The following is a 23131-nucleotide window of genomic DNA, read 5'->3' as shown; positions in this document are numbered from 1 at the left end:
TTTCCTAAGAAATTCGGTGATTTAAAGTCCGCAAATCCCTAAAATGTTCTTAACATTTTGGCCATCGAAGCCTTATGTTCTTATATAGTTATTCTTATAAAAAAACTTGTAAACGTTCTAATTTGCCAAAATACAGAGTCCCAGACTTAAGGCTATAACTCCTGACCACTTGATTTAAAAGGAAATAAACAGAATGCTTTTAGAAAGGATATAATGGTACCAAAACCATTGTCTAACTCTCAAGTTACACGCTTATGCCAGTTAGAAGTTTTGGATTTCAAAAATTAAGTTGAGAATTTTAAGCATTTTTCAAAAAGAATTTAAGGTTAAAGGACCTTAATATCAGCTTGAACTCTAAACATTAAACCAAAATTGACATTTCGCCCCTTCAATGTTTGTTTAGTTAATAAATTCTCACCGCATCAATAAGGCATGAACGTCAAAATTGCCTTCTGAAAGGCATATGCTTGGTACATATACTTCGCATATGAAAATCCTACCAAAAGCATAACATAACTTCAACCAACCATGTCATGCCATGTTAAAATATCAATGTCATGCTAAAAGAGCCCCCCCCCCGTTGGTTCCTCCGATCACGCAATGTTGCACTTTAAAATCTTAAATCACGAACTTGAAAAACGCCAATCACGCCATCACGAAAACCGCTAAGGGGCCTCTTAAAATATCAATGTCATCAAATTATACTCTCTACATAACATACAACAATATACAACAAAACCATAAAGATTAGAAAGATTCTTGTTAATACAAGTTTTTTTGATAAATTGCCTTAAATGACGCAGAAAGTTTTGATAAGAGATGTTTAAATCGTTATTGATGAAATGAGAAATGATCCTATCAAAACTAATGTTATATCACTCAAATAATGTCACTTCTAAAGTCATACAACAATACTTTTTAAGAATGCTTCTAACTCAGATGTTTGCGTATTTCTTAGAATTTTAGTCTTGACTTACTGGCGTTAGTTTTTTATGCTGAAACGTTAAAGGAGTGGTAATGAAACGAAAGTTGGGGTACAAAGCAATGAAATTCTATGAATAATTCGGTTGCTCCCTTTCCTTACAAGGAAATACCCAGCTTACTTTAAAGGAAGGGTGTGGGGTTATTTAAATAATCTATCAATATCAATATCAGTGAAAGATGAGGGCCTCATTTTTCCTTTTTATTATCATTTGAGTACAAATATGTCAACTTGATAAAAAACATACACAGCCTGAAATCAGAGTGCTCTCTACAAAAAAGTAAGGCATTAGAAGCTCTAGGAAATCACGCAATCAAGTGAACAACCACCAAAAAAGTAGCTTCATATTATATTTCTGTATACATACTTACTTGTTTCAAATGAACGCTCCCCTCCTCAGGTTGGGGGGGGGGGGCGTTTAAATTAATCTCAAAATTAAGTAAAGAGAGTCCCTAACATGTTATTTTAGTGATGAAAAATGTGACCTTTGCACGAAATTTCCAAACAGGAAATTTCCTCTTTCTTATTTTGATCTCCTCCTAAATTTCTACGTGTGTTATTTCTAAAGTGTTTTAGGCAAATCTTGGTACCCCCTACAAAGGCCGCCAAAAGATTTGGCATCCATCCCTATTAAAAGGGGGCTAACTATGGTTCTACCAAGGTTTTGAAATTGTTATCTTATGTTTTAAAATTATAGAGACTGTTCGAAGGTAAGAGGGAAGGTACAAGAAATGGGATGCAGCACTACATTTCATTAGACAGCTATCGAATAGGAAGACTCAGACCGATAATTGGATAATGTCCACGACCTCTTACAAACTAAATAGTTTGACACGCGTTTGTTAAAAAAAGATTTTGTCTTTAAAAAAAATAAAATGATCTCCATGGTTCATTAAGTTGGGTGTTTGTTGTAAAAGCTCTACACCCTACACCCCCCAAATCAAGTTAAAAGTAAAACCGTTTTCCAAAATGATATCAAATTGTTCAGTTCAGAAGGATATGTAAGATTCTATTGTGCCCTTATCATTTAGTTTTTCCATTGTTCTTTTTCAGTAGTTTTTCCATTGTTCTTTTTCAGCAGTATTACAATTGTCTTTTCTTTGTACATTCTTGTCTTGTCTTGTAGAATTTTCTCTGATTCTATGGTAAATATAGAAGTATTTTAAATGATGGGTCAAAATCAAGCTGTAGACCTGTCAGGAAGTATGTCTTTATGCTGTTGTAGTAAAAAAGGAATCTTTTAAAAGATGCAAGCAGAAAACAATGAATTCCTTTTCCATTATCACCAATGGTTCATGTCAAATCGATGGGTGATTGTAGAGTTGTATTTTGTTGAGTGTTTTGTTGTTTCAGCTGTTGTTGCTGTTGAGCTTGTTGCTGTTGAGCTTGTTGTTGTTGTGCTTGTTGCTGAACTTGTTGTTGTTGAGCTTGTTGCTGAGCTTGTTGTTGTGCTTGAAGTTGTTGTTGTTGCAGGTGTTTCTGTTGTTGCAGTTTCAACAAAAGTTGTTGTTGAATCAATTGCTGTTGATGTTGCGCACTCTGCTGTTGTTGCGGAGTCATAGTGGCTGCCAGCGGTTGTTGTGGACCACCAAAATTCTCCATTTTTATTGAAGCGGCGCCACTGGCTGCCAGAGGTGTGGTGGTTGCAGGTGAGACCATGAATTTGAGTTTCTTTTGAAGCGACTCGTGGAAATTGTCCATAGTATTTGAGATGACTCCACGTAGATTGTCACCGACAAACATATATTTGATGTGATATCTATAAATAGCGAGTGTAAAATTATTCGTACTTCGAATTTCAATTTACAAACTTTTTGGAAGATAGTTAACCCTTTTAGTTAACAAACCAATTCATCCCAAAATCTCTTAGCCCTTGAAATAGTAATAAGTATAGGAACATCAGCAGATGAAATTCTGCTACTGAGAGAGAGGCGAACCCCGGAATAAGATTAAATATCCATATAATTTTTATCAAGCATTTCCCTGGTTTTTCTTGACGGGGGATGTTTGACATTTGCGTAGTTCTACTATGGATTTCGTCTACGACACTGGACAAAAAGACGTAAAACAAACTAGAAAATACAGAGAAATTATAATAACATACAGAAAGTCACTCATGACATCCACGAAAACCAAAGGTGTTTGACAATTTCTTGATACTTGCTCAATGATCAAGTAAAATTCACTGCAAATCTAATGAAATGAAAAGAAAATAACAGTAATAGCTGTGAAGAAAGGGATAGTCAGTTAATTTTCTGCTCGATCAACATATCCCTTCAGTGACGACGAAGTTCATGGGTTCGATTTCTGGTCGGGTCATACTCGTCCGTACTTATTAGTACAAAATAGGTAATTTATGCTTCTCTACTTGATACTCAGCAATTAAGAAAAGGATCAATAGTTAGTGGAGCAATCCAGGGAGCCATCGAGTAGTTAAACTATCGAACAAGTGATACTTTTATGGACCTACCTGGTTATGCATTTAACACGTATATAATTGATATCTACGTGAGCGTGACCATTAAACAATCATTCAGAACACAAATAGTTACGATCTATTAAAATTAGTCGTTTGTTTCTTATAAAAAAAAACGTTTAGAAACCAAAGTTTCATGCTCTTGAAATATTCTTTCATATTCAAGACTTTGTGAGGAAAAATACATCTATCTCATCAAAATATTGAGTAATTTGGCAAAGAACATTGATGTATGCTTGTTAATAGTGATTCTTATAGATAAACATGCGTTTTTTGAGCCAACAAAATTTTTTTGAAAAAATCTACTTGAGCTATCTTTTGCCTATGAGGGTACCCTACTTTCGTTTAAAAAATCAGAAAAAGTTAATGATCCATTTTTTCATTAAGTCCAAAAAAACCCGTTTTTTAGCCGTTTTTTGGCCCAAATTTGCCCAAAAAAATTTTCTTTCGAAAATCGGGCTCCGTCACATTCGAGGGTTTATAAAGTCTGTCTCAAAATAATTTGCAGCTGGATACAAAAGTGGCTGTAACTTTTGATAGAATTCGAATCAAGTTGCGATTTTGTGCTCGTTAAAAAAGATATTCGTGAGTGGAATGTTATCAAGTAAAAATTTGGAAAAAAAACGAAAATGAAAATGAAAAATGAAGAAGAAAAAAAATCAATTTCTTGTAGAAATGTGGTATAATTACTAAGATTTTAGATACTCCCTGGATGTTTGCTTATTTTAGGGGGACCCGCTCAAGCATTCCCCGGAACGGAAAATATGACCTCTAAAACAAAAGAAATAGATTCTCTTTCGGAAATGACCCACTCAAACGGCATCATAATATAGTTGACGCTCTCTAATTCAACATTCGATTATATTGAAAGTCACCGTCAACAAGAAACTCTCAAAAACGACGCTTCTCTATTCGATACGCTCCTTTACATGATAATACTGAAAGTCACCGTCAAAACAAGAAAGTCTCATAAACGATGCTCTACTAATCGGTATCCCCTTATTCAATGAAAATCCCAGTTACCCTTGAAAATCGAATTAGAGAGCGTCAACTGTACAAGTTTTTCACCATAATTACCTCAAATAGACATCGATGTTGTTGATTCTCCGATTGGAAACGTTGAATGAAGGGTCCATACAAACATAATACGTATAAGAGTTGTGTCTCTGTTTCGATCAATGGTTTCAACGTGTCTCGCAGGAAACTGAAAAGAGCAAAATACAGTGTAACCACTAATTAGCGGGCACCAGTGTGTCTGTCTTTGGAAACTTTTTTTATGAGGATTTGATTGAAAAAAACCCGGAGACTTTCAAAATTTCCTGGTTTAGGGGCTAATCTTAAAAGAAAAAGTCCCCCTTTGAAAGCGTCCTTCCCTATGGGCACGCAACGCCTTATGGACATTCAATGGACGGCTTTAAGACCTTTGGACGTCCTAGAAACGTACATTTGGAAGTCCAAAAGACGTTTGTGCCCATTGGGTTTAGGTTGGGGGTTTTACTGCAATCATTCACAGAATCTCGAGTAAATTAATAAAAATATTCAACATGTTTAAAAGCGAGCGAGTGTTGACTGGCGCGGGAAAATCCCTATTGACAATTTCATCAAGAGTTACAATCATTGAGTTTTAAATAAACCCTTCGTGACTCTCGATCCACGGCTAGTTGAAATTCTTGATCGGAGATGTATGTACCTTAGAGAGTACTATCATGTTCGACCAGCTTTTTATATGAATAAGAGGATTATTAAGAACTTAACACATTATCCATTTTCATAAGAATTACATCTATTCCCCATTAGTCTCAAAAGTTACATGCACTGGAGCTCTGGCCAGTCTCTCAACTCAAAAAAAAAACTTTGATCAGAGTATCTTTATATTAAAGCTATAAATATGATTTTATTACCGTTGCTAAGCGTAACCAAGGCCATGTGAATTTTGCCTCTCCCGGCCAAAAGTTAATATGATATAAGTGTGCATAATCTCAAAGCCAAGGAGTCATTTGCATAAGCCACCCAATTATAAAACATTTCGCTTTGTCTATCAAGCTCCCTTTCCGTAGTAGCAACATCCTTCCTTGATTAAATCGTATTTCTTACCTGTATAATTGAACAAATTGGCCAACTCCTGCATGTAGCCAAGTAGCATGGAACAAAGCGACGATGAAATCAGGGTATGTTGCACAATTCATAGAGTAATTCGAACAAAAGTCAAAGAAAGATGGTAGACTAGTTGTGGATGTGAGAACGAACTTCGACAAGTGGTTTTGTAGAACGTCAGAAACGCACTGGTTGATGGTGAAAAGGTATGATTGCTATAAAGTAAAGTAAAGAAAAAATTGCCCAGTGTTCTATAAACTGTAGTGCAAAGGTGGTGCGTTCAGCTACCATTCGTTCGTAATGTCGCAGGTTCAATCCATTGAGTTTAAAGCCCAAAGGACTAGAGTAGAATCTCTTACCTTTCCCAGGAAAAAACAAACGAAGTCACTTATTTCCCATCCAGAACGCGCCGCAATCATGACGACGAATTGGGGTTCCTTTGTTTTTGAGGAATGCAGATTTTTCTTTCAATCCGGCGTTTGTGTAAAAACTACGCGTGGGCGTTCTGGATGGGAAGTAAGTGGCTTCATTTCTCATCTAAGTTTCTAGCCCTTCGTTGCTTGGAAGTCAATGGCTTAATCCCCGGCCGGGTCATACTAAAGAATTCGTACTTAGTACAAAATGATACTTAGTGCTTCTCTATTTGACGCTCGGCAATTAAAGGGAATATTCAAGGGTAAGTGAACCAATCTAGAAAAAACAGTAGCACCCTCCCCTACCTTCGGGTAGATAGCTTTCGAACAAGGAGCCGTTGTGAAACAACCTTGATATTCAGATTGTAAACGATTTCCCCGTCTAGATTTTTATACTCTGATCACTGGTCCAACTGCAGGGAAATTTGTCCCTGTATATGCAAGTGTATCTTACTGGCCAATGCACATCCAATCGCTGATCAGAATCATGAGAAAGAATTTTTTTTCTAAAATTCTAAGCATGGATACCCAGGCTGGTGATGAATATCAAGAATTGTAAAATTTCCGACTTACCGGTAAGGATGTGAGTATGAGAGCTGTAGCGTTGATCCATGACATGATGTCCGAATGAAGAAATGTGGAGTTGTTGGCATTACCGCTGCGAAGTAAATAAAAGAAAATGTTAAGTCCAGTGGTCGGAGCAAAGTTTTTTAATCTCAGTTGAAAATTATTTCGAATAATAATTTCGATTATAATTAGTAATCATAATTATAATATATTAATCATAATTATAATATATTAATTATAAATATCGATTAGGATTTCTTCGAACTTTTCAGAATTTGTTGGATTTGGAGACGGAAAAGACTCTTTTTGTTCCTCAAGAACTTACCATCGTAGTTATAGTCTTTGCTAACAAAATCTAGACAACAGACTCCGAAGCTTACCCGCACTGGAGAAACTTTGCTGGTCAATTAGTCAAAGGCATAGTTCAGATTATGATTTAGGATATCTTCCGGTGCTATTATAGCAGAAGTAAACCCACTACCGTTACGTAATCCCCTTCACCATTTGAAGAAGTCAAACCCTTTAGCAGCACAGTCGGCTTCTAAAGGGACTGGTAATAAACTTACAAGGAAATGAGTTTAAATATTTTGACGTCATTCCTGACTGGTAAACTGGACTCTAGCATGATACAATCATGCTTTAAGGGTTGATAGCATAGTTTTATAAATCCCGAAGGGCTAGATGTCGTTATTTGGCTGAAAAGTGTGCGGAGGTTTTTGCTCCCTAAAGGCCAGGGCAAACCGATCCAACATTTCATCCAACATGCCTTTTTTCTGATGTTGGATGAAATGTTGGACCGGTTTGCGTCAATTCAAATTTTTGGAAAAAGATGAAAATTCAAAAAAAGAAAAAAAAAATCGTGTTGGACGGTGTTGGATGAAGTTTGATCGCCATCAAACATTTCATCCAACATTTGCGGCGAGATCAAAGAAGTTCTCTCATTGAATTGTGTAATTTTTCGTGTTGGATTGGTTTGGTGGTACTTTTTTCTTTATTTTTTTGAATTTTCATTGTTTTCCAAGTAATGTCGGATGAAATGTTGGATCGGTTTGCCCCGGCCTTGATTTCGCTTCATCCAACGCAAGTTTTTCCATCAAACATTTAATCCAATATTGGAAAATCATGTTGGATGAAATGTTGGACTGGTTTGCCCTGGCCCTAATGGGTTGGGATTTGTATCCACGCATGTAGGTTTTTAAGAACGAGAGTTCAAAAGCGAAGAGAAATGAAATCATGTTTAGAAACTCCAACCTTTTGCAGATGACTTCGATAAGTGACTTTCCGATGGCGTCGCCGTGCATCGGTAACGTCATTAATTCGACGCACGTCGCGTGCAACACGTGAGATGACGGGTTTGAAAACTCGTTGAACCTCCAATCACATGATGCAAATTGTGGCGGATTGCGATCTAAAATTGCTGTTATTATGTTGATAATTTGTGCAGGTTAAGGAAACTATAGATCCTTATAAAATACGTTTTACACAGAATAAAAACAGAAAACAATTTAAAAGTAGATTTGAATTCAAATGTTTTAAAGTAAATAAGAATTATATTCATCTGGTAGCTGTCAGCTGAGTTGAGAGTGAGGGAGTACATCCCCTTTTCTACTTTAACTAGACCTGGGAGGTCGAATGCTCAGCTCTCACTAAGTTACCGCTTAGACCAGATCACCTAATCGGAATTACTAATTTGCTGAGTTGGCGGTGACCGGAGATCTAACCTACAAACCCTTAGATTGTAAGGTAAATGCTCTACCGACTGATCTACACTTCCAAAGTTTAAATTTTAAGTATGTAGTTAAAACACGCAGTTGGTCCGAGAGGAGATTTCAACCCGGGGGGGGGGGTACTTAGGCAAATGGAGGGTACGGTATGTGCCGCCCTTAAGGGTACCTTTTTTGAACTTCCAAAGTCCCGCTAAGGGTCGGAAAAATCAGAAAATCAAATTTCAGTCCCACTAAGGGTCGGAAAACTAGGAAAATTTCAACTTTTTACCCCCTGAAAGATCGAAATTTGGTCAAAATTGGTCAAATTTGTCCCGCTAAGGGTCGTTAAATTCCAAAAATTTTCCTTTGTTTTCTCCTTTTTAGTTCCGGTAAAGGTCCAAAGTTCGAAAGTCGGGCGCTGCACCCCCCCCCCGTCAGCTCGCAACCCTAGTACCCCCCCACCCCCCGGGAATTCAACACTCACCTATTGTGGGTCTCCAACAACGAGTCTGACCTTTTGGACTACTCCCCGTAAGTGCGATGTCATGTTTGTTCGTCCGGCTTCAACGTTAGCGAGGTTATGTATTTGCGCTTTTGACCGCAAAATCGAGGACAGTAAAAGTGCTGATTTACCGTCGTCCTCAGTTGGTCAGGATCTAGAAAAATTAGAACCTTACCGTCTCCGTCGCAGAAAAACACACATACATAAACTCGATGTTGTGAATACAGTTTACGGTATCCGATACACATTCAGAAAACTTCAGGACTTTAATTAAGTGTCAACGTGAAATTTGTTGGCTGAAATTGGTTATTTTGAATTCCCCATTGTTTTAGGTTATGTCATATCTTCCTCAGAGCGTAGAATTCCTACTCCTACTAAGGGCTAAAAGCCTGGAGCTGTTCATTGTGTAGACTACTATGGTGGTATTTCGAATAAACTCAGTGCTACTTACCACTGCAAAGCGACATAAAAGCCGAAATTCAAACGAATGTTCAACGCGATTGATTATTTCCGGAATCAAAAAATATTCCTCCCTTGTATATAAATATATAATAAATAATATAACACGAAAAATGATAAATAAAGTTAGAAACCAAGTAGGGATTATCTTCCGACTCTGTTACGTTTGCTTTTTTTGGCTACCATATTAATTCGAATGAGCACCCCGGGCGTTCAATAAGACCATGTTCGCACACTACGGTTTCGTTTCGCTACGGAACGAAAAGAAGCCATTCTATTGGTTAGGAGTGACGTAAAACTCGAATTAAACCAATAGAATGGCTTCATTTCGTTTTCGAGCGAAACGGAACCGTAGCGTGTGAACGTGGTCTAAATCTCTTGGATTTTGAGAGGGGTGTTTATTCAAGGGGGGAGGGGGGAGGTTAAAAGAAGTGGGCGTTTATCAAATAATTTTTAACCAAGGTCACTTTAATAAAATGAATGGGAACCTTGTTTTGCCGTTTCGTACAACTGTGTCATTTCAGGAAAGTGAAAGTAGAGGGAGGTGTTTATTCGAGGGGGTTTGTTCGAAGTAATACGGTACACATAAATGTTTCTGGTTCCCACTCAAGGTATTTTCAAAATCAAAAGTGATCTATTTGAGTGCTTGATCTGATCATTAAAGACTTCATACACCGAGGGTCCACTCCTGTGCGATAGAAACATCTCTTCCGTGATAGATGCATTTATGGTTCCTCATCAAAAAATATTTATCATACGCCTTGGATGGTACAACGCCCGCTTTAAACGCCAACGATCCGAAATAGGCGTCCTCGTATTTCAAAGGTCTATTAAAGACAAGGTACCAAGCAATTTTCTCGATAACGCCCTGTCTGACTATGAATCCACCCCCAGAACAGTACGGGTCGAATCGGTCGTGTTTGAATTCATCGGGCGTGAGTTTATAACGCCCCTTGCGTTCAACAGGTTGACGCCACATTACGTGGCCGAAATATTGAATGTGACTGGGTAACGTATTTAACGCTTTCAAAACCTTAGGAATGTTTATAAAAACGTCATCGTCCGTTTTTAGAACAAAATCGAAGACCAGATTTCGATGTAGCCAATCGATTCCAATCGATAATTTTTTTGACAGCGTATAAAAACTTTCTTTGACGTCACCAACAATCAGATCACCGTGATGTTTCATCTCTTCACGTAACTTGTGAGATATTTTATGCGTTTTGTTCACGTATCCTACGTTGAAAACTACCTGTCCACGGTAAATCACCTCGTATGTTCCAACGTGAAGCATCGGCCCACGTCTCCCGTATCGTGCCACGTCGATCGTAATGTGATACGTGAGTTGAAATTAAAATAACAAGGAGATAAGCGTGTGGATGCACGGCGCCCTAACGGAGTCTTTGATAACGTAACCGCTAGGATTTTTATACGTTTTCGGGCAACGTACTCGTGTCTTTTTCTTCCCGTCAACTCTAGGTGCAACATTTTGAAGAACACTATTTTTCTCTGATTTCATTAAATCTGTTAATTTCGAATGTATTAATTTTAGTGTCTTATTAAACTCAGTTCGATCTTTGTGTATATTCTCCGAGATGGTGTCCAACCGATCGATGACGTCACCTCGTTCAAGACTCCATGCATCGATTTCACGATTCTTCTCATCGTACGTGATTTCTTTGTAAGAAGAGAATTTGAAAGGACCGATGTGCTGTAAGACGGTGAAAATGATGAGAAAAGGAAACAAGAAAGCGAATATCACTTTAATGTAGCTTGTACGCATGACTCTATTTTCTCTATTATTTTTCATTGAAGAACGTCGTGTGATGGTACTGTTGTATAAAAAATACTTTTCTTCAGGTTGATGGTCAGTAAAGTTGTGGGTGGTGTGTTTGTGTTTTGCCGGGTGGTCTTGGTTTTATTCTTCCATCTTCTGAGAAAAAATACATGAAAAATATGAAAAACTTGCATTATTACGCCAGCCTTTATTGAAATATCTATTATGGGATCCGGTTTGCACAAAGCGTCAGAATAAGGTTCACCTAACGTTCTTGATACAGTGGAGTCTCCATAACTCGAAAAATCACGGGGAACACAAATTTGTTTGAGTTATAACACGAATGTCTCCTTAACTTGATCAAGTTTTCTCGTCCCTTCAGATAACAATGCCTTATAAACCTTACTCCATAAATCTCCTTAACTTGTCCTTAGAGTGTTTGAGTTATGGAGACTCCATTCCATCACGAACGTTAGATAAACCTTATTTTAACGTTAAAGAGACTCTAATGTATCTAAATAACAATAGATGAGCTTAAGACAGCGCCGTGTGTCAGTTAGCATGGAAAGATTACCCGCAGACACATAGTATTTCTAGTGTTGTTCCAAACGCCCTGCTCTTCAGAGTATCATAGCACACAAGCACACAACACGGTCAATGACTTTACTTGAGATTGAATCTGACTGAATTTACTTGGATAAAACAGTGAAAATAAAAAACAAAAAATTCTTTTGGGAGTGAAATCAATCAACTACCGCAGAACCGCTACCATCGTTTTGCATTAAATTTCCATTCCCACACAAAGATTTTCCTGACTTTTCCGGGATTTTTCCCGGAAGGACCGGCATGAGATTGGAAAGAATTTTTTCTAAAAGCACGGAAAATCTTGTGTTGAGTTAAACTAACCTAGCTTTCCGAATCTCATCCTGGTCTTTTTCCGATGGAAAAGTGGAATCTTAGTTAGTGCGGGAATGGGAATCTTATACAAAACCACGGCACCGTACTTTGACTTCCAAGGCTTCCAAGCCCGAAGGGCTAGACTCGAGACTCCTGGATGGGAAATAAAACCACTTATTGCCCATCCAGAACGCCCGCGCGTTGTTTTCACACAAACGCCGGATTGAATCTAAAATCTATCTAAAAGCTAGATTTCAAAAGATGCAGTCCTCAAACACAAAGGAACCACTAGATACAATCCGTCGTCATGATTACAGCGCGTTCTAGGCGCGTTTTGGATGGGAAATAAGTGGCTCCATTTTTTCTTGCCTGGGAAATTTTAGAGATTCTACTCTAACCCTACTACCGCTACCGCGTTCTACTTTCAAAGATTCTTTCTAACTTTCAAATCGCTTTACTGACCACTTATTGGTTAATTTCGCTCAATTACACCATAACTTCGTCAATGAAACTCTGTCTTCTATAATTCTTAATGATACTGTAGGCTAAGTTAAAAACAATTTATTGAACTCGAGATCTCAAAATGCCGGTATGCCTAATAAATCAAACTTTCGATTCAAAGGATTGACTCTGACGTCCAGTTTTATATGAAGACATTATATTGAATTTCAAAAACTGTAGATTATTTTCGTTTCGTATTGTCATATTTTCAAATCAACTGATGATTGTGAAGAGCTTTAAAAAATACTTTAAAGAAATACTCTGTTTTTCATTAATGTAGGCCAAGCTTATATATAACTTGCGATAAGAGTTTGTAAAAATATATTACACAAGCAGATATATTGCATTTCCTTGCCACTTCATTATAACTACTTCTTACCAGCCAACAACTTTTTCTGTTTGACAATACACAAAACTTTAACTTAAACTAAAAACATCATACTTTTTTATCATCAGAGCATTTATTTACAATCTTTAATCAATTCGAAATGCGCTTTTTTAATACCTTCCTACACCCCTATACAAAACACAGTCTCGCTCGATTATTAAATCTAATCAGCTCACACACAAGGGACTTTTTAATGCTTTTTATGAGCTACATGATATGATGTTTTTATGCTACTGTATTATTTCTTATGAAGAGAAAACGAAAGCCTCTCTCTATTTTTCTGATTTGTTTTATATACCCCCGATGCGTAGTTTTGTCAATAGAAAGCATATTATTACATTTTACATTAAAAGCTATGCAATTACAAAATTTTCTCGTTTACTTATAAGAAACAATATAAGTCAGAGGAAATCGATCCAATCAAAAACAACAATTCTTGTATACATATTTTAAAACCTCCACGTATCAGGCCCGGCGAAATAACTGTTAAAGTGGGGGAGGCTGAAGGCTCAAAATGCGATAAAAATTTGCTAGAGTTTAAGAAAAAAATCTCATTTGCTTAAAAGTGGGGAGGCTGAAGTCTCCCAAGTCTTCCGTCGGGCCTGTGGTATAAAAAACCTTGTACAGTGCCAAAAAAAATAAGAACAGCCGAGTCTCATAAAAAAAAGATGAAAAAGGGTGTATGGTATTGGTATATGCTCTGGAACTGCTCTGAATCTACCCTGGCAAATTAAAGAAATCTCACTTTGAAACCAACAACTCATTTAATTCCATTAAAATATGATCATGACCAAAACTACGGAATAAATTCCCAAACAACTCTCCAAAGTTACTAAAGGAAAGCAGTTATTCTAAACTCATTTTGCTAGGCAGCTAGACATTTATGATTGATGAGTTCTCGTTAGATTAACTCTCTCGTCTTTAAGGCTATTTAATGAGTAAACATCAGAGACAGTTTTACTTACTCCGTGTTTATTTTAACCATGCTTCTCAAGTCACTCTTTCCCTTTGGGTCATCATAGAAAATATCAAAGTCCTCTACGTTAGCTTTCAAACTTTCTAACTTACATATTCCTTTCTCACAAACATTTTTCAGCCAGTGGGGCCAAATTATTCTCAGTGGGGACAAAAATTGGAGGATTTTCCACCGGGGACGACATTTTAGCAAATTTTTCCAGTGGGTCTGTGAGAAGGGGGTGTTAACTTATCTACATGATATCCGATTTCCTTCCAACACTTTTTAACTCGAAATTAGCTGTAAGGGGGTCTGGTAATTAGGAATATTCGGTCTTGGAAAATAAAAGATAAAGATGAGCCCGAAACCTTTTCATAAATTACGTCACGAGCAACGCTTAACTCGTTTTCAAAATATTGCTATGGTAATTGATTCCCAAATAAGTTCATAAGAAGTTTATTCTATTTAAAAAGGTAACACGAAAGACTCTAGGGATTTTTCAATCGCCTTGGTAATGGTTTCAAAATGAGGCAGTTGTTGCATATAAAATAATTTGTGAAAAGGCCTATCGATTTGTTGGCGCATCAAAGTGCGACTAGCACTCATTCCTCTCCGAGGGGATTTAGGCATAAGAGGCAGCAATGATAATATCGAGATAGTTTGAAAGAACTTACCTTGGAGAAGCATTTTTCTTTAAAATCAATCTCTTAATGTTCGTTGAGGAAATTCCAAGTTTATTTCTTCTGCTACATAAAAAATGTACGAGTGTCCCAAATGGTGAACTGCCGTAGTTCTGTTGATCATTGCCAGCAAAGCTTATGTGGGAATGACACGCTCTACCAGTAATAAAAGTCTCTTCTTTATCTCTATATCTCGATGACCATACGGCAAAGATTTGCTTCATAAAATACAGTTGTAACTATCTTTTTCGACGTTCTACTATTCGGTACGCTCCCTTATTCGATGAAAATTCAAATTCAAATTCCCGTGACAATCGAATTACAGAGCTTCAACTGTACTTTAATTAAAATGAAAACCCCAAGTTTTAAAATTACACACCTACAAATCATACTCATTTGTCAATACGCTTATAGCTTAGGATGTTTGCTTGTTTCCACAAAAAGAGAAGAGGAAATGTTCGGAAATTTGATATACAGGAAGAAAATCAATACACACAAAAACATAACAAAGAAATGAGTGTTTTCCTGTAATTAATTTCCGACCTAATTAATCTCTTAATTAAGATTCCTATAATTAAACGTAAACAAGATGTAAAAGGTTGTTATTGACCTGACCTATGTTGGTTTAGCAAGCTAGACGACTAATTCAGTCATAGTACAAACAAAGCAAAAAGTAATGGAGGGAACAAATTTAGTTTATACAAACTAAACCCCGTAACAACAATCGTATTATCATATAAGGCCTATACTACTGTATTACACGCATTGTAAACGACTCCAGTCTAGACCTATCATGTATTGATGTATTGTATTATAGCCAGTCAAAACGCCTTGAAAGTTTTACCCGTCATCCTTTATTCGACCGTGGCTTTATAGCTGAAAGATACATTATAGCCTGTACCATTTCAATTTTCGGTTTTTGAATGACATACTTCACATTATATACGCTTTTTTTTTATAAGAATGGTGTATTTTCATTCCATCGTGGATATTCTTAACTTTTTGGCGAAAATCATCCAAAAATATTCTTACGGTATTCTTAGGTTAAGATCGAAATTGGCAATCTACAGGTTAAAATGCATTAAAAATGGCATTTCTAGGTTCAGTTGCTAAATTCCATGATGGTGATATTCTTAGCATATTCTTAATTTTTTGGCCATTTTCATCATGGACATTCTTATAAAGTGTATTCTTATAAAAACAAAAGCGTGTACTCAGCAAAGAAGAGTTTGATACAGGCTAAACCCAATGTATAATTATATACAGTCAACTGTCTCTATCCAAAACTCTTTAATTAGAATGTAGCTCGAAATAAATTATTGGACCCCTCAGCTTGAAGGTCGTGTTAAATTCTCGCTGTAATTCGAATCTTTCCCAAAGTCGAAAAAATTTCTTGGTCACTTGAAGATCGAATTAGAGAGAGTCAACTGTAATAATAATAAAAGATTCCTTGAACTAGAGAGTCAAAGACTAGAGTGAAGAAAAGGATACTGTTGACAAAACGTTCAATCAGGTTGCTTAGGTACTGCGTGTTGGGTGACCAAATACTGTTTGTGTCTTTGACGTACTCTTGAAATTCTCTTGATGCCCTGAAATGAACGTAAAAAATACAACTGTTTAGGAAAAGAACGTAGATAAGAGCTCAACTTTTTCGATAATACAAGGAGGAATATGATGTCCTGCAGGTTTTCAGTCCCCCCCCCCTCATCTGGGGCCCAAAACCCTCATTTTACGCGGATAAAGAATTTTTTCGAGGAATCAATTCAATGCATCCTCTATCATGTCACTGCAGGGAGCATACAAATATAGAAATTTTTATCACTATTTGAAATATTGTACCCAGTATTTGCACTTTCTTTCCCACTTCCCCCATTTCGCATTAAATGTTGAAGTCCCCCCATTTGGCTTAGTCCCCTAATGGTCCCTAATCAAGATGAACTTCGCGAAAACTGAGGGAAGTTTTGTCTGATTTAGTAGGTATTTTAAGAAATCCATTTTACTTTAAATAGAAAGAAACATCGAATAGATGGCGGTTAGAATAACGGCGAGTCTACTGTAATGAATAATTAAACCATTGTTCAAGACGATTCTCATTCAAAGCCCTGATCATTCGTACGCGTCTCCACAGGTCTGGCGGTTTTTAAAAGGTTTTGAGCCAGTTTCATTTAAACAATCCTTTAAAATTGCAAGCAAGATTTTCAAAATTTCCACGAAATACTGAGTGATGATGGAGATAAATATTGGGTTTAAAGCACGAAGGGCTAGCGAGGAATCTTCAAGCTTTCTCAAGCAAGAAAAAAACCCTAAGTTTCGGACCGCCACCATCGTCATTAGGTTCATAAAATGATCTTGTTAACTTCCAATCCAGCATTTATGTGAAAAGCACAAGGGTCACGCGTTTTGGATGGGAAATTAGTCCCCTCACTTCCCGAAAGTTTCATCTCTAGCCCTGCTTTAGGGGGGGGGGGCTTTAAACTCAATGGAAATGAATCTTCATCCCTCAACCACTTTAGCCTATTCTTGATATGCGTAAGTCAAGATGACGTCATATTTTTTAACGGAAGCACCCAAAAAAGCCGGTTTTTGACCTCTGTGTTTCTATTTTTCGTAACAGAGAGAGGTCAAATCCTGGCTTTTTTAGGGTGTATATCAAGAATACCACTCCGAACGCCCACGAAGGAGAGTTTGGAACAACTCTCTCAATTGTTAAGTTTTTTTTTCTTTTGAATTTCGACACCTTAAAATTTTGCACTATAAAAACAACAGTAAGCAGTTTTAATATCCTTTTTGTTGATTTATCTATGACTGTTATGCTATATAGACAGTATTTTGTATAATGTATAGACTTTCTTGTGGCATTTGGTGTAGGTTTTTTTATTTTTAAAGAGGATTTTAGAATTTTGAAGGTAAGAACTCGTAGGTTTTATAACTGCAAAATGTTTTCTAAATTTCAATTCGAGTTTAGGATGGGCTCAAAAGCAGGAACTTTTTCAAATATTTCCATCGTCTAATACGTATAATAATAATTCAGTTAGACTGGAGTCGTTTATAATGCATGTAATACTAATAATAAACACAAATATTGATACGGGATTTAGTTTGTATAAACGACTGGAAGAATCCGGTGTTCCAGCCTTATAGATACCGGGCCTAGCTACGCAGAAACTTGCGTAGCGAGAAAACAATTTATTAAGCAACAACAAACTCTCAAAATAAAATCAACTCAAATGAAACATTTTTAACACACAAATCCACACACATCTTACTTTCAAGAATTTAATTGCGATATTGACACCTTTTTTTTTGTTTGGAGTTAGTGCACAAAGGTTTCTAGACGACTAAAATTTACTTTTTTGCTTTATTTCTAATATGTCTGAATTAGTCGTCTAGCTTGCTAGACTATAATTCAGTCTGAACTTTACGCCAGATTTCTTGTCTGATATCCGACGAAAACAGTGATTTTTTCTTCCGTGAAAATATATGGCCTAACTAGACCTAGGCCGGCCATGATCGCAACATCAGGCTTTTAAAACTGTAAAATCATTATAGCATATATTATAGGGTTCAAGAATTCCCATATTTTAGGCTTTTTTTCCTCGTTTTTCTTTACCCAAAGTCGGGCGGAACCCATCCGTCATTCGGCAAACATAGTACCCTTATTCCAATGTCGCAAATAGACGAGGGTTAGTTTGAGGTTTTCTTAAAAAACTAAGCAGATATTCAATAGATAAAAGTTAAACGAAAACCTATTGAATATATGTAATAGTTATCGGGTAGTTGTATCACACGGTACCGAATACCTTAAGTGGATAAATTTTGGCGGGGATTAAAATTGGCGAATTTGGCGAATTTTGCCAAAATTAGCCAAATCAAGCCCTCGCCAAAATTTCCAAATTCGGCAATTCGCCAAATTAAATCCCCGCCAAATTTAACAAAAAGAGAATTATGTGAAAAAAAACAACTTTAGTATATTTTTGAGTAATTTTGACTGAGGCTGAGAATGAGAAAATAACATTTTTAAATTCGGTTTCTTTTAAGAACCTTCCAATCCAGCCTTTATAAGGCTGATTATGTCAAAAAGTTTAGAAACATGTAAGAAACATTTAAGGCTCAAAAGGCCGATTTCTTAAGAAACATTGAGGCTGCTTGATAAAACTAGTCTCTTAAAAAAAGAAAAACGTGTATATTTGCTATTATGACGTAACGGCTACATCAGTGTGTGAGGAGGCGCCACCATGGTTGGCGCCGACGGTTAAGAAAATTTTTGAAAATAGGACCCTCTAGATGGGCTAAAAACGGCCTCAAATTTCAAATTGTTGAAAGTAAAACAGCAGTTTTTTTGGTCGTAATATAGCAAAATTTCATTCTTTTCAGAGTGGAAAAAGAAAAAAATGGGTTTCCTTATTTAAAATTTTTTTCATCCTTATAGGTTTAGGGTTCCTAAGGGCCTAAGCCAACTTGCTTTTTTGGCCATTTTGAGGCCTGAGCCCTTCACTGCGCTGCGTATAAAAAGTGTGAAGCTAAAAAGCTATGATAGAAGAAGAAAAGATCCTAGCCTAGTTAACTAAGCCCGTATTCACAAGGCTAGGACACACGGCTTATGGCGATATAGCGTTTTCGGCGCTTGAAGATTTTTTTATATTTACGGATTTTAAGTTTGCCTTGGAATACTGGCTTAGGGAAAGGGCACGTTCATAATATGAACGCAGGATTCGGTGAGCTTCTGATTTCCAGAAAGGTAAATAATAAAGTAAAGATTTGTGATTGAACATTGACTATCGTATGTGGCAATAAATAAGAGAGAGTACTTGTACAGATCCTATGCTGTAGTTCTGTATTCTGATTGGATTGCATGATATGATATTTTATTATACTGTAATGGATAGATGATAGACAGTTCTTGGTCTTTGACTGGTTGTGGTTTCTTGTTGTTTTATGAATTGAGACTTTATGCTCGATTTTACAGACAATGACATTTTTCATTTTCGAAGATCATAAAATTGTCGGTGCTTATTTTCAGTGACAGCTATACGAATTCAAGACTCAAGAAAATTTTTTTGGGGGGGATTGATTACATTGTTTTGTATACGGTATTTTAGCCTGCTATTCTAAAGTAATTTTTATTTATTTTGTTGAAGGTTATTTTTATGATGAGCTTTGTAAAAATCATACAAAATACTTTTATGTCAAATCACAAAATTATCACTCAAGAAACGAATTTGTCTCTTGTTGACTTTTCCATAAAATACGAACATAACTTTTTGAAAAAAGTGAACAAATTTTTCCTTCACTCTCCATCGGCACACTTTACAATAGAATTTCATTTTATATTTTACAAAAGGAGCGCATAAACTGTAAGACAGAGAGTTTGTTTATCTAATCTTACAATAAGAGCCAATCAGAAGATAGAAAAAAAGACAAAATAAAAAAATTCTAAATAATATTGTGTTCTGTGTGTCGTGTGATTTTAGCCTAGTTAACTAAGCCCGTATTCACAAGGCTAGGACACACGGCTTATGGCAATATAGCGTTTTTATTATATTTATTACGTTTTTTATATTTACGGATTTTAAGTTTGCCTTGGAATACTGGCTTAGGGAAAGGGTGCGTTCATAATATGAACGCAGGATTCGGTGAGCTTCTGATTGGTCAGAGTGGGTCACGTGGTAAAAAATCGGGAGTTTTCGTGAGCGATAGAATTTTTATAATTATTTTATCAGAAAACGAAGTAGAAGAGGATGGGACTCATTGAATGCAAGATCTTTCTTCGATTATATTATGATGGATATTTGGAATACTGTATCAGAAAAAGTTTTCAAGACCTGATCCCGACCTGATAGTGCTCCTCTTGTTTTTGGGAAGAATTGAACTGATGAAGAAAAAAATAATGCTATTTTGTCGTAAAGACAGCAAAAGTTGCTTGTTTCCAGAATGGCAAATAATAAAGTAAAGATTTGTGATTGAACATTGACTATCGTATGTGGCAATATATAAGAGAGAGTACTTGTACAGATCCTATGCTGTAGTTCTGTATTCTGATTGGATTGCATGACATGATATTGTATCATACTGTAATGGATAGATGATAGACAGTTCTTGGTTTTTGACTGGTTGTGGTTTCTTGTTGTTTTATGAATTTGAGACTTTATGCTCGATTTTACAGACAATGACATCTTTTGTTTTCGAAGAACATAAAACTGTCGGTGCTTATTTTCAGTGACAGCTATACGAATTCAAGACTCAAGAAAATGTTTTTTTGGGGGGGGGGGATTGATTACATACATTGTTTTGTATACGGTATTTTAGCCTGCTAGTCTAAAGTAATTTTTATTTACAGTATTTTGTTGAAGGTTATTTTTAAGATGAGCTTTGTAAAAATCATACAAAATACTTTTATGTCAAATCACAAAATTATCACTCAAGGAACGAATTTGTCTCTTGTTGACTTTTCCATAAAACATAACTTTTTGAAAAAAATGAACAATATTTTACAAAAGGAGCGCATAAACTGTAAGACGGAGAGTTTGTTTATCTAATCTTACAATAAGAGCCAATCAGAAGATAGAAAAAAAGACAAAATAAAAAAATTCTAAATAATGTTTTGATATTATGTTCTGTGTGTGGTGTGATTTCATATTTTTGATATGAAACGAATTAAGTCAACGACGAATAATTATACAAATTATGTGAGTTTACGTTATCCCTCGCCGCGAAATTTGAATTGTCGTTGTTGTCAGTTGATAAGCTACCGAGTTTACTGTCCCTAAGCTAGTTATTCAGTCACAACTTAACCATCAGATTTATCCAAGTGACTGAATCAAACTAGCTTAGATTTCTAGGCTAGTGTGATTTCATATTTTTGATATGAAACGAATTAAGTCAACGACGAAGAATTATGCAAATTATGTGAGTTTACGTTATCCCTCGCCGCAAAATTTGAATTGTCGTTGTTGTCAGTTGATAAGCTACCGAGTTTACTGTCCCTAAGCTAGTTATTCAGTCACAACTTAACCATCAGATTTATCCAAGTGACTGAATCAAACTAGCTTAGATTTCTAGGCTAAAAAGATCCCACAATTTCTTTTAAAGTCTATTAACTTTTTGAATGAATAGGCATCCATCTTACTAACTACAATAATAATGTCCACACTTTTTCTTTTAAAAACATGAAACCATCCAAGCCTCACAAAGGGGGAGAATAAAACAACGTGTTGATTTTGATTTTTTGAAGAAATATACATTTTTGATGGAAACATTTAACATTCCCCAGGGTATTAATTATTAGGTCGGGGGGCTGACCAGGGTATCAAGCAAATGAATTCTTGGCAGTGTCACATTGTTTTAAATCATAGCTTGGGTTTCTTGGTATCTTTACTTCGTACATACATTGCATGTCAGCTCAGGATGATAGCCGAATTTGGGAATATAATCCATCAAAAATGAATTTAAAACATTATATATTCCCAAGCTAGTTCAAGAAACGTCGTTTGAGCTCTGAGTTTGGGAAGAAGCAAAGCACATCAAATTATCCCTAACCATTAACCGATTCATAATTTTGATAATAAAAATCACATTAATGAGGCCCCCCCAGCGGTTTGCGTGATAGCGTGATTGGGACTTTTTTCTTGCGTGATGGCGTGATAAGAGATTTTTTTTTGGCGTGATGGCGTGTTCAAGATTTTGGCGTGATGCGTGATAGGGCAAAAATTTGAGGCGTGATGCGTGATTTGGGCTATTTTTCGCTATTTTTTGCGTGGTGATGACAAATTTTAGCGATTTTCGTGATGCGTGATGGAGAAAATTTTTTGGCGTGATGGCGTGATTAGGGGTGCCGCTGGAGGGGCCTCATTAATTGCATGGTCTTGAAAGTCTGTTTATACATGTATACTGTATTTGAATTGATTCAACAATTTCAGTGGTCACTAGAAAACCCATATATCATGTGCTTCTGCTACTGTTATATTTTGCGGGCCACGAGGTCATGCAGCATCTGGGCAAAATGAATTATCCAAAAATTCCGCACAACAAATAAAACCATGGTCTGAAAATTTCGCAACCAAGAGATACGAAGTACTTTCGCTTTCTAAGTTTTGAAAACGAAAGTGCTTCATAGCTCGAGATAGCAAAATTTTCAAACCATGATATTGACCTTTTTCTTAATCTTAAATCAGCATAAAGTTTCCCGGGGGGGGGGGGCACTCCAGGTAAGTGACCTACCGGACGTGCGGCCCTTTAAGGGTAAGTTTTTTGAACTTTGGAAAGTGCACTGTAAGGGTCGATTTTTGAGCAAGTGGGAAAAAATGCACTGTAAGGCTGTAAAATTTGGATATATTCCAAATTTTCAGGCAAGATTTGAGAAATTTGCCCTGAAAAGGGCAAAAAATTTAGAGAAATTGCACTGTAAGGGTCGATTTTCAGCCAAATTTATCTTGTACTGTAAGCGTCTGATTTTAGAGACCTGATTTTGGGGAAAGTTTCTGATCGATTAGTATATAATATGAAGGTTTTTAGCTCAAATCGCAACGCCCAAATTAGTTCCCGCCAAAATAAGTGTTCCCTTAAGGTATATATATATACTAGGTCACAGTGTGGAAATCACACTGAAACAACCGCCGGCATCGCTTTTAGCCATCTGAAGTTACTAATGTTTTATTATAAGAAAATACGAGATAGTAAAAAAAAGAAAAAGAATAACTCAATCAAAAACCCATCAAAAAGTTCTAATAAAAATAAA

At 36.3% G+C, this 23131-nt stretch overlaps 2 protein-coding genes across 2 annotated transcripts in view; both read right to left on the bottom strand.

The window, feature by feature from the left end:
* Positions 1 to 1820: 1820 nt before the first annotated feature.
* LOC136820361 (mediator of RNA polymerase II transcription subunit 23-like) overlaps positions 1821 to 23131 on the bottom strand; it is a 91747-nt gene continuing 70436 nt past the window's right edge. Inside the window, exons 33-39 of the mRNA XM_067076548.1 lie at positions 15889 to 15986; positions 7784 to 7949; positions 6539 to 6623; positions 5553 to 5767; positions 4536 to 4662; positions 3087 to 3175; positions 1821 to 2741 (exon numbers count right to left, since the gene is read on the bottom strand). Coding sequence (XP_066932649.1) covers positions 2276 to 2741; positions 3087 to 3175; positions 4536 to 4662; positions 5553 to 5767; positions 6539 to 6623; positions 7784 to 7949; positions 15889 to 15986 — 1246 coding nt within the window. The 3' untranslated portion in view covers positions 1821 to 2275. The remainder of the gene's footprint in view (positions 2742 to 3086; positions 3176 to 4535; positions 4663 to 5552; positions 5768 to 6538; positions 6624 to 7783; positions 7950 to 15888; positions 15987 to 23131) is intronic.
* On the bottom strand, positions 9768 to 10564 carry LOC136820365 (lactosylceramide 1,3-N-acetyl-beta-D-glucosaminyltransferase A-like). Its single transcript, XM_067076552.1, has one exon. It carries the CDS (start codon positions 10491 to 10493, stop codon positions 9867 to 9869), a length of 627 nt encoding a protein of 208 aa, XP_066932653.1. The 5' UTR covers positions 10494 to 10564; the 3' UTR covers positions 9768 to 9866.

Source organism: Clytia hemisphaerica, unplaced genomic scaffold (genome assembly GCF_902728285.1).
Source record: "Clytia hemisphaerica strain Z4C2 unplaced genomic scaffold, Clytia hemisphaerica genome assembly, whole genome shotgun sequence".
Taxonomy (NCBI): domain Eukaryota; kingdom Metazoa; phylum Cnidaria; class Hydrozoa; order Leptothecata; family Clytiidae; genus Clytia; species Clytia hemisphaerica.
This window is presented reverse-complemented; position numbering and strand designations above follow the sequence as displayed.